Genomic DNA, 12653 nt, shown 5'->3' with positions numbered 1-12653 from the left:
AACATCTCCTTTCTATTTCGAAAGTTTTAACAGGCATTGACAAAGGGACTATTTGGAATCTAACCAAAGATACCTGTTTGACATGTGTCTTGAAAGGCACGACAGCACAGATTTCAGACCCAGACATACGAATTTAAAAGCTGGCTTAATCACATATGTAACCACATACCTTAACTCCTGAGTGACTCTGGGCCTTCAGATTCCTCATAATTAAAATGAGGGTAACAGAACACTTCTCATGGGGTTTTGGTAAAGGTTAGCTAAGATAATGCATGTCAAGTGTTCAGCGCAGTAACTGATAAAATCTTGGAGAAAGACTAAATTAGAGTTTTAGGTATTAATCCTCACATGAGCATCATTGTAAAGCTTAAGATAACTAACCAATGAATGAAACTAAAATGCCAGTTTTAACTTTCCAAATCCCCTCATTTTGACCATTCAAACTATTAAAACCAGAGGGAGCCATTTGTGTGTTTTCATATTTTGGCTATTCATCTCTCCACTGCTTCCACAGCTTCACCCTCATACCCCGTCACCACAGAACACTACCCTTTATCTGTGTCTGGAACACCAGTTCTAAGGAGCGTTTCTGGCATGTTGTGTCTATCTTTTTAATGATGGTATGAGTGCACGAATAAAAATTAAAAATTACTTTGATAAAAGTTGTGTCGGAGGAAAAAGTACAATTTGACTTATACTTTGTTAATTTAAGAAATGTATTTGCCTTATGAAAAGTTATAACAGTTGCTATATAAACTTCTATAAAATACAAATTAGAATAAAAAAAGAAAATAAACATCACCCATAATTATACTACATAAAGATAGTCACTGTCATGGTTGGTCTCTCACTGACATGCACAGTCTTTTACAGTGTCTTGTTTTGTAACCTGCTTGTTTCATTTAACATGTAGCAGACAGGTTCCCATGTCTAAAACCCACTGATTTTTGTGATTCATGTAGAAATTCCTTTATTTTCCAGGGAGTCTCACATGGTCAGTCTGTTACTTAGTTACCAACTGCAGTGGTAACTAAGACAAACAATGTCTTCGGAGCAATAGGAGTCTGCTGCCAGACCAGTTAATGGCTACTTTACATGCTCCTTTCCAATTCTTTCCACAGGCGAGGCCCCTGATCAAGACCAGCAGTCCCCGGACAGCTGAGGGGCCCTCCTCCGTTTCATCTGCAGCTGCATCCTAGCTTAGAACAGTCTGTGGCACACAAGCGGAGTTACTCCATATAGTACCATTTGTTGAATAAATTACAGCACTAGAATTTGAAAAATTAATAAAAATTTGAGTAAACACATTCCTCCTTAAAGAAAAAAATATAGTCATGCTTTCTCAAAACAATATCCACCATCTTTTTTTATCCAAGAACAAATGAAATGAACTGACTTGGACACAGGTATCTAGCAGTCTCAGGTTTCCTAACCTATTTCCAGTATCACAGATCACATACCTCTCCAGTGTGAAGATGAGTGAATTATGCCTACAAGGGCAGGTGTCAACATCACTTCTGAAGCAGCAGTGTGAACACATGCATGCAAGGCACTAGAGAAACTGGGAAATAATGGTAAAATAGAAAAGGCACTGGACCGGACATCAAAACACGGAGGCCACTGTCCTTATTCCACAACCTGTAAGGCATATGGATTTAGCCACACTATCCATTCTTTGCTAATCTTTAATTCCTCATCTGTAAAAGCGTCTAAAATTACTGGGAGAATCCAATGAAAGAAATGTGAAAGCAGTCCATAACAACCAAGAGCAACTGTGATGGTAATTACATGAACCTGTACATAGGATAAGACTGCACAAAATCTCTCTCTCAAACACACATACAAATGCAGAGGAAAACAATGAAATTGAACAAGGTCTGCGGTCTAGTTGACACTGTGGTAACATTGCTGAAGGAGGCTAGATGAAGGGTACATGGGACTATGTGCTAGTTTCACAAATTCCTGTCAATCTGTAATTATCTAGATTAAATAAAAAGCTTAAAAACCAGTCATGGGCTATGACCGTTAACCTATTATTATAATCAATATTAGTTGATTATAATATCAACTAATATTATATTGGAAACTTAGGTACTAAAAATTAATTCAATAGAAGTCAAAAGAATCTTAATCAAGCTGTTGGGGGCTAAATATCCTGTTTTTGAAAAATAATTCAGCTAGAAAACTTCTAATTTTACACCTAATGACTTAGAAACAATATTTCCAGTCTTCTGCTATTTAGAGAACACAGAGAAGAATAATGATCCCACTGATAAACTGATAATCTACTGCTTCTACACCTCTCCCAAAAAGGATTTTACATATGCAATGATATAAATGGCTCAGCACACTCAAGTGATTTTTTTCACATTACTTCATTCTAACACTGTTGGTAGGAAAGTTAGATTTTACTCTCTGATTTCAAAGATTAAAACACTGGCTCAGAGCCTCATGCATCCTGACAAGCACTCCCACCGTAGGGTTGTCGTCTACATGGCTCCAAGTCAGAGTCCCACCCTGTGAAAGGAAGTTCTGGTGTGAGGAAATGGCAGAGCTCAGAGTTGGAACAAGGTCTTACAACCAAGTTCACTGTTTAGGACAAGTCAACACCTCATTTATGATATAGTGGGGCTGTTTTAACGGTTTTTATCCACACATAGAAAATGCAGTGTTCAAGGACCAACCTGAGCCACAGCTTGCAAGGGGGTGATCAGGCTGCTGTATTTAATCTGAATGTCAGGAAGGTCTCCTTGACGGTAACTTCTGTACAGAATGACTTGAGCATCGTGCTTCATTTTTAACTCACTCTTTATCTCCTGTAATAATTAGAACCAAAATGAAAGATCTGAGGTTATTTGAGAAAAGCAATAGAACATGAGCTATGAAACTGAGTACTCATGTTTAACATAAAAGTGAATCAATGACAATTTGTATCCAAAATGGTTCAGTCACTATCTTTTACCAGTTGATGATAGATGGTAAGTCCCCCCCCACCAAAAAAAATCACTGTGCCAGATGAGCAGTAAAAATAATTTAAATATTTACTACAAAGTAATCTGAAAACTTTTTAAAGTCATAAATCAGAGAGTTGTATTTCCTTAATTGCTCTTAGAATAAACTTTAGCTATGAGGCCCAAGGTGACCACCACAGCCCCTACTGCAAGCCAGATTCTCCAGGCCCTGCCCACCCACCAAGGCCAGTCTGGGTTTTCCATTCATCCTTAATCACCCCAACCCATGATTCTACCCCATGCAGGGCTGTGGGTAACTGGTCATCTCTTTGCGAAAATGTCTTTCTACAGCTTTTCATTAACCATTTGGTTCCTATCTCAGATACAATCTTTTGGAAAAGTCTCACCTCACTACTTCTTCCTCCACAGACGCTCATTACTTGGTTAACTGGTTAACGTGCAGCATTGCACATATTACACCCACCTCTTTACCACCAGCACTGAGTAGTTCCAGACACCGAGAACAATGCTCCAACAAACACATGACCACAAGTGCACGGCCTTCTGATAACTGTTTTCCACGTTGTTCTTAACAAGTGGCCAGCCACCTCAAATCAACCTGGATGTCAGAGGGAACATGTGGCTTCACAGAGCAGGCTATTCCACATCCCTTAATTACTAAGAAGGCTTTTGGATCAGGCCAACATAACTGCCATTTCTAACTAACCATCCCAGTTTTATCTCTTCCTTCTGCTGTCTAGATATTGTTATTTCCTTCAGGCATGCCTAGTCAGGTTTCAGGTTTAATTAGGAGTCCTCCAGTGTGATGGGACCAGTAAGATAAACTTGGGATAGTGATTTTGGACCCTAGTCCTCAAAAGAATAGTTGCAGTTACAAAGACAAGAGGAAGAAGAAAAATAGAGTGGATACAGAAGATACAGTGGAACCATTCAACCACTTTATACTCAGATTTGAAAGTTAATTAAACAGTTAAGGATTTAAAGTGAATTAGAACAAAGACAGGTTTTTTTCTTTTTTTTTTCACTTTTTAAAATTTTTTTAATTTTAATATATTTTATTGATTATACCATTACAGTTGTTCTATTCCCCCCCTTCATTCCCCTCCACCCACACACTCCCTCCCCCACTATTCTCCCCCCCTTAGTTTATAACCATGTGTCTCAAGTTCTTTAGATTCTATATTTCCCCCACTATTCTCGCCCTCCCCCCTATCTATTTTCTACCAACAATCTATGCTATTTTCTATGCCTTCTCCCCCCTTCTCCTCCTCCCACCCCCCTGTTTCTAACCCTCCATGTGTTCTTCATTTCTATGGTTCCACTCCTGATCTAGCTGTCCTCTTGGTTTGCTTTTGTTTTAGGTGTGGTTGTTAATAACTGTGTGTTTGCTGTCCTTTCACTGTTCATATTTTTCATCTTCTTTTTCTTATATAAGTCCCTTTAGCATTTCATATAATAAGGGCTTGGTGATGATGAACTCCTTGAACTTGACCTTATCTGAGAAGCACTTTATCTGTCCTTCCATTCTAAATGAAAGTTTTGCTGGATAAAGCAATCTTGGCTGTAGGTCTTTGGATTTCATGACTTGGAATACTTCTTTCCAGCCCCTTCTTGCCTGTAAGGTCTCTTTTGAGAAATCCGCTGACAGTCTGATGGGTACTCCTTTGTAGGTGACTGTCCCCTTATCCCTTGCTGCTTCTAGGATTCTCTCCTTCATTTTGGTCTTGGCTAATGTAATTATGATGTGCCTTGGTGTGTTCCTTCTTGGGTCCAACTTCTTTGGGACTCTCTGAGCTTCCTGGATTTCCTGGAAGTCTATTTCCTTTGCCAGACTGGGGAAGTTCTCCTTTATTATTTGTTCAAATACGTTTTCCACTCGTGGCTGTTTCTTTCCCCCTTCTGGTACCCCTATAATCCGGATGTTGGAACGTTTACAGATGCCCTGGAGGTTCCTAAGCCTCTCCTCATTGTTTTGAATTCTCATTTCTTCATTCCTTTCTGGTGGGATGTTTTGTTCTTCCTTCTGGTCCATTCCATTGATTTGAGTCCCAGTTTCCTTTCCATTGCTGTTGGTTTCCTGGACATCTCCCTTCATTTCAATTAGTTTAGCCTTCATATGTTCCTCCAATTTGTGACTGTACTCTACCAATTCTGTGAGCATCCTGATAAATAGTGTTTTAAATTGGGCTTCTGAGAGGCTGGCAATCTGTTGGTTGCTTAGAGTTATTGGCTCTGGGACTTTGAGTTCTTCTTGCACCATCTTATGGGCTGTTCGTGCCTGTTCTGTAGCAGGATCGGAGCCCTAAAGTGTTCACTAGAGCAGGGCAACTCAGTTGCTGGGTTGTGACATTGTATGTGGGGGCGGGGTCAAAGAGGGACAATGGCTTCCCTCTGCCGCCTGCTGCCACAACCCCCACCGGCACCGCTGCCACCACGGACACCAGGTCCACGCGTTTCGTCCCACTGCACGCGAGTGTGCCACCGCCGTCAGCCCTCCACCACTGGGTTCGCCCCCTGCGGCCTGCGTGGTCTGTCTCACTGTGTGCGAATGTGCGACCTCGGTCAGTCTGCCCCAGACCCCGACTGGTTCTGGGCTGCCTGCGCACCTAGGTTGGGGGACCTGTCCTGCCCGACCCAGCTCCGCTGCTGGCTCCGCCTCTCTTACCATCCCCGTTGAAGGGTTCGTAGCTGTCAGACTTCCGTATAATTCCGTTTTCTGGTCTTTGGGTGTGCCCTAGTTCTCCAAACTTTTGTTGTATTCAAACTTGGTTGTGGGAGAAGGCACAGTGTTTCCACCTATGCCTCCATCTTGGCGGAAGTCCAGGTTTTTTTCTTTTACTTGGAATATAGTCTTGTTTTCTTAAAATTTTTTATCATAATTACTGGTTTATAAGTAAGACTAAAACTATGGCAAACAAATTATTTCATTATTTGCACATTCTGAAAAAGGTTCAACTGTTAATTCATGCCACACTTGTGCCTCAAATCACTGCTTTCAACAGATAGCTCTGGTCTTTCTGCCTGGTCCTGCCCACTCCTTCCCCTGGGACAACAGTTCCCTCCATCCAGGTACCTCCAAAGAGAGTAATGGGTCAAGACTCTGGCCCTGAGGCAGAGAGTGGGGCAATCCCTTCCCAGCAGCTACAGTTATAATAGGTAAAATTCAGGAGTAATGGGTGGTCACGATTCTACCACCCATTAGATAAAGTCAGTCTGTTCAGAAAGAACAAATATAAGCTGTGATGAGAGGCTGAAAGAAGGACCAGAGATGGGGTCCTGACAGGGCCTATGAGCCAGGATGCACCAGATTCAGGGGATGACCCACTCATGTTTCATTACAGTTTCCCAAATCTCATCAGTGAGTCTTGAATGCCTTTTATACCTACATTAGTCAAAGGAGACTATGGCTCATAAACACCTTCAGGTCAGATAGTGCTGCTTCAGTGATTTTGGTTTGTAGAGCAATATTGGAACCATTATCTGGCAGAAAGCTTGTTTCCTTAGTGTATGAGTATAAACTAGATATTTCAAACCAATCAAATTCTTGAGAAACATACAAACCTTCTCTCGTTTTTGTTCAGCAACACTTTTTTTTGCATAAATCAAACTGAGCTTTTCCCGGTCTTTTAAAAATCGTCTGCGTAATCTTAATATTTCTGCCCGATTATCTGTACCTGAAGAACAAAAAGCAGGTTGTTAAAGTTGACCAATTTAACATTTACAGTTGACCCTACCTCATTCCTAGAATCCCCTAAAATACAAATGAGATTGTTTACTTACCTCCATTTTTTACTTATATTTTGTTTTTCTTTGTTTCTTTAAGTTTTATTTTTTCTTATTTTTAGAGAGAGGAAGGGAAGGAGAAAGAGGAGAAACATCAATGTGTGATTGTCTCTCACACATTGGCCTGCAACCCAGGCATGTGCCCTGACTGGGAATCAAACTGGTGACCCTTTGGTTCACAGGCCAGCACTCAAACAACTGAGCCACAGCAGCCGAGGCTTCTTCATTTCTTTTAAATGACATAGGCCTATGCAGTGGAGATAACTGATCAGTTTTGGAAGCTAGAGAACAGAAACTAGCTAAAACTAGCTCAATCCATTCCTAGTGCTGAGGTGGAGAGAATGTGCCAGAACAGCGACAGTGGAGAAGAAGACTTGAAAGGCTCAGGGACTGGCAGCAATAGCACCTCCAGAGAAGGCGAGAAAAGTGAGGCTGAAGCACAAGGTGTGGACTGAAAGCTCAGTCCCCATGGTGTGGGTGTAGAGCGGGGTAATGGACACAGGGTCTGGGAATGACAAAGGTCAGCAGGGTTGGAGGCAGAGAAGATACAGTGACCATGAAGACATCTGGAATCTGGAGCTTCCTCCTCCCACTTGGTCTCCAGACTTCTGCACCCAGGCCTTTATCCTGTAGGCCAGAGATTAGAGATTTTGCCACTAGACAATCAGCCAGCTCAGAAGAGCAGACATGGACAGTGACATGAATTTCAATGTTTTATTGTTCTGGCGCAGTCTGACCTCTGCTCAGTGAAGACCAGTCAGTATGCACTCCCAATTTGCAAGCTATTCCAAATGCTTTTTCAGTGCCCTACCTGGGAACACACACAAAAAGCCAAAAATCATCAAGTATTATGAGGAAAGCTTCATATATGAAAGACAGAAACCAAAATAAACAATATCAAATGAGCCACTGCTGAAATCAGACTATGCAGGAAAAAATTAAAACATTATCATTTATCAGAAAGATAAGAGTAAATACTGTAACCACCATGGATCAAGGATTGAAGGAATGTTCAGAGAATAAGAAAAACTTACGGAAATTTAAAATATAATATAATAACCTAAAAGCAAGGGTTAGAAAACAAGGTTAAAGAGCTTTCTCAGAATGTAGAGCAAAATGGACAAAAGAACAACAACAAAACTAGAAGGATAATCCAGAAGATCTGATATCCAAGCAACAGGATTCCAAAAAGAGAAAACTGAGATAAGGAAATCATCAACACAATCGCCCAAGAACAATCCAGAACTGAAACATATGAATTAGCAGTCTGAAAGAGCCCTGAAAAATGGACTAAAATAGGCCTGAACCAAAGAATACTTCTGTGAAATTTCCTAAAGCTGGTTTAAAAGAGAAGATCGTAAGAGTATTCATAGAGAAAAAATCCAGTTCTTACAAAGGGTCAATAAAAAGAATGACATCAGGTGTCTTAGTCACAATGCTGTGAACTAGGAAACTTCTGAGTTCAAATTTGGAATTCTGAAGCTAAACTACCCATTTAGTGGTGAGTACCACTAAAAGCAATGTATGGCATCAAAGATGCTTACTGCTTCTGATCCCCTTTCTCAGGAAGCTAACTGAGGAGGTTTTCCACCAAAAAGAAGGGACTAAACTAAAGGAAGAAGAATCAGGAAAGGTGAACAGACCCTTAGGATGTAGGAGAGGTCTCTAGGGGAGAGCTAAGAAGACACACCAAAAGTAAGCACCCCGGAATGAGGCAGCTTGGAGGCTCCAGGAGAGATTTCTTTTCTTTTAAAATATTTTATTTATTTATTTTTAGAGTGGAAAGGAGGGAGAAAGAGAGAGAGAGAGAGAGAAACATCAATGTGTGGTTGCCGCTCATGTGGATCCCCCCCGGGGACCAAGCCTGCAACCTAGGCTTGTGCCTTGACTGGGAATTGAACCTGTGACTCCTTGGTTCCCAGCCCACACTCAATCCACTGAACTATACCAGCCAGGGTGAGATTTCTTTAAGAACATGAAAAATGTATATATGTTGGGATACAATAAACCTATACAACTCAGAGGAAATTTCTTTCGTTCTTTCCTTCCTTCCTTCCTTCCTTCCTTCCTTCCTTCCTTCCTTTATTTATCTTTAGAGGGGAAGGAGAGAGGGAGAGAAACATCAATGTATGGTTGCGTTTCATGGGTCCCCTGCTGGGAGTTGGCCTGCAGGGAACTAGCCTGCAACCCAGGCATGTGCCTTGACTGGGAATCGAACCGCGATGGTGTGGTTCGCAGGCCCGCGTTCAATCCACTGAGCTACACCAGCCAGAGCCAGAAATTTTTGATAAATATGTAGAAATCTAAGCATCTAAACCAAAACATTATTAATGCCCAGAAAAAATTATTGTATTAAAAAGAAAAAATAATCATCAACTCACTCATGGTTCAACCACAAATACTATTTATGTAGTCAAAACGAAAGGAAACTAAATACTGATGAAACCAAGACTAAGATGTAACTATATCAGAAGACGAAGGCACAGAAAGAATTCATTGTGCGTGAGTGTGAGTGTGAGTGTGTGTGTGAGAGAGAGAGAGAGAGAGAGAGAGAGAGAGAGAGAGATGGGGGTGCAGGGCAAGAGGGAGCCAAATCCTTAATGTTTGTGATGTGAAGCCAAAAGATACTGAAAGAAAAATGAAGGTAAAAATATAAAAAAACTGTTTGGAGAGATGGAAGTAAACACCAAAAACTTGGCTAAAATGGTTGCATCTTTCATTTCTTCTAATGAGGTTTGGAAAAGTATTTGACTCTTTACATGCATGAATTACTCTAATACAAATAACTAAAGGAAACATAAAAAATTAAATGATAGAAAAGTGGTATTTTAATTAGATTACAATTTCAAGTTTTTAAATGGTATTCTCTTTCAATGACAGTAATTAGTAATATAGTTAAGTACTAACTGTGTATTATAAACCTCCAAATGTTCTTCTTTGGGCAAGAAAATACATACAAACTAAAGAAGACAAGGAGTGAAATATTTTAAATCTACAAAGGTACATGAGGAGATTCGTATTACTCAAATTACTCTTAGTATTTATTTTACCTACTCAGTTCTATGACTGAGTTTTCTCAAATCCACATATCAGACTTTCATGGCAAATGGTTTAGAAATTAGGTCTCACCTCTTATTTTCCTATACATGGTCCCACAATTCTACCTACTTCATCGGTGATGTTTTTTTCACTCTAAAAATGTAGACAGGGAAAAACTGCAACAATTTGAGTTGTGTACAATAATAACTCCTGTCAAATGAAATTCTTAGCAATTTCATTTCTTTCTGAGCTTTATTCTCCATTGAATGAAGAAATTCAACCAAGAAACTAACCAGCCCAGAGTTGGTCACTTGCAGTCACCGTGAGTGAGCTGGATTGCTGCAAAAGCACACACATCTTTAGCAATTCTGCAGAAAGCTGCACACAGGTTTGATATAGTTTTATGTCTCTCAGACGTAAAAGGGTCAGAGAGACAATTTATAAAAAATGGGAAGGTGAAAGCTACTTTGGGACTTCATTTTTAATTCTGGGGCTTTTATAATCAAAGTTATAGGGAGGACAGAGAACCATGTGGATCATATACTAGTTTGATGGAAAAACAGAAAAGGAAGAAGACTGTAAATAAAAAAGACTGGTGGGAAGTAGTCAAGGGTGGAGAAAAAAAAGAAAAGGAGTGGATCCGTCAGCCCTCTGTCAAACTCACAGTTATGAACAAAAAGAAGGATGGGGTAGATTTATCTTTCTATAATAAATTTAGAGAATTGTGTGTGGCCACAGATGTGCAGCATGAAATTGTGAAAAAGAGTAGTTGGGAGTAAGGAAAGTATTTGTGTGTGAAATTTTTAGTTTCTAAAATTAAATAAAAAGGAGTTTACTGTCATTCTTAATTTTAGTCATATCTATTTAAATCCATATGTTGGCATTTCCCCAGGTTTCTGTCTTAGAACTGTCTCTCTTCATATTTCTCTCCCTCTGGGTTTTCACGCACTCCCAGAGCTACAATCCTCATAAGGCACTACTAACTCCCAAACTGACCTCAGCCCCAGCCCTCTCAGCGCTGCGTCTGGAAGCTCTGCCAGCCCTTTCCACTCAGTCCTCTCGCCATCGCCCACGGGCTCACCTGTCTTTCCCACCCCACCTTCCTCCCATAACCCGTAGTTGCTTTGACCTCCACTTGTCTGTCCTCCTTAGGTTTTCCATATGTTTTTTTAAAAAGATTTTATTTATTTATCTTTAGAGGGGAAGGGAAGGAGAGAGAGAAATATCAGTGCATGGTTGCCTCTCATGCATCCCCCTCTGGGAACTGGCCTGCAACCCAGGCATGTGCCCTAACTGGGAATCGAACCTCGATTCTCTGGTACACAGGCCCGCACTCAATCCACTGAGCTACACCAGCCAGGGAAGGTTTTCCATCCCTCCACACAAACCTCCCCAAAAGGTGATTCAGAGACCTTGGGCCTGTCTCTGCTCAGTTCCTGACCTAAAGTGGTGGTTCATTCTAAAGCCACGCCCCACACCCTCCAGTCCGTTTTCTCAACGCTCTTTACTTTTACTCCTGGTGTGTTCTGAAGCATTGTTTAATTGGACTGCTACAATGCACTGCTAGAATAGGCTCTTAATAAATGTTCAATCGTTCTGTACTCCTCCATCTCTATCCTTGTTCATCCTTTCCCTTCCCCTATGTGAATCCAATACTAGTCTCAAATACAACCTCCTCCTGCAGGTCTTTCCTGAGGCTCCCTCTGGAAAATGTATCTATTTGCTACCTGGATTTAAACCCTCTCTTTGAGACTCAGTTTATGAATTCTGCCTCATCCCAAGATCACCTACCTATTGCCTTACCCACCCCTACTGTTCTGGAAAGTCACTAAATAAATGGATTGAGGTCAATTTATCAAAAGCTTTTCTGGAACACATAAAATTATAATTTTAGGACTTTTGGCCAAGATGGAGGTGTAGGTGGAAATACTGTGCCCCCTCCAACAACTAAATTTAAAAGCAGCGAAGTTTTAGAAACAAAAACGCAGCCAAAACAGTGAAAATTGAACTGTATGGAAGTCTGACAACAACGGACCACTCAGCCAGACCGCGTCACAACCCAGTGACTGGGTTGCCCGGCCCTGACAAACACCTAAGGCTCTACCCCTCACACATAACAGGTGCGAACAGACCAAACATTATGACTCAAGAACAGCTCAAAGCCCTAGAGCCTATAATTCTAAGTGACCAAGAAATAGCCAACCTTTCAGATGCACAGTTCAAAACACTGGTGATCAGGATGCTCACAGAATTGGTTGATTTTAGTCACAAATTAGAGGAACATATGAAGGGTAAACTGACTGAAATGAAGGGAAATTCACAGGAAACCAATAGTGATGGAAAGGAAACTGGGACTCAAATCAAGGGAGTAGACCAGAAGGAAGAAAGAAACAACCAAACAGAAAAGAAGGAAGAAACAAGAATTCAAAAAAAAAGAGGAGAAGCTTAGGAACCTCCAGGACATCTTTAAACATTCCAATATCCGAATTATGGGGGTACCAGAAGGGGAAGAAGAAGAGCAACAAGTGGAAAACCTATGTGAACAAATAATAAAGGAGAACTTCCCCATTCTGGCAAAGGAAATAGACTTCCAGGAAGTCCAGGAAGCTCAGAGAGTCCCAAAGAAGTTAGACCCAAGAAGGAACACACCAAGGCACATCATAATTACATTAGCCAAGATGAAAATGAACGAAAGAATCCTAGAAGCAGCAAGAGATAAGGGGATAGTCACCTACAAAGGAGTGCCCATCAGACTGTCAGCATATTTCTCAAAAGAGACCTTATAGGCAAGAAGGGGTGGACAGAAGTATTCCAAGTCATGAAATCCAACGACCTACATCCAAGATTGCTCTATCCAGC

At 40.9% G+C, this 12653-nt stretch overlaps 1 protein-coding gene across 1 annotated transcript in view; it reads right to left on the bottom strand.

Moving 5' to 3' along the window:
* Positions 1-12653, bottom strand: part of PRKDC (protein kinase, DNA-activated, catalytic subunit) — a 224993-nt gene that overhangs the window by 67613 nt on the left and 144727 nt on the right. Inside the window, exons 60-61 of the mRNA XM_037035382.1 lie at positions 6534-6646; positions 2685-2816 (exon numbers count right to left, since the gene is read on the bottom strand). Coding sequence (XP_036891277.1) covers positions 2685-2816; positions 6534-6646 — 245 coding nt within the window. The remainder of the gene's footprint in view (positions 1-2684; positions 2817-6533; positions 6647-12653) is intronic.

The sequence above is a fragment of the Sturnira hondurensis genome, unplaced genomic scaffold (genome assembly GCF_014824575.4).
Source record: "Sturnira hondurensis isolate 20B ecotype Veracruz unplaced genomic scaffold, ASM1482457v3 Scaffold0022258, whole genome shotgun sequence".
NCBI lineage: Eukaryota > Metazoa > Chordata > Mammalia > Chiroptera > Phyllostomidae > Sturnira > Sturnira hondurensis.
This window is presented reverse-complemented; position numbering and strand designations above follow the sequence as displayed.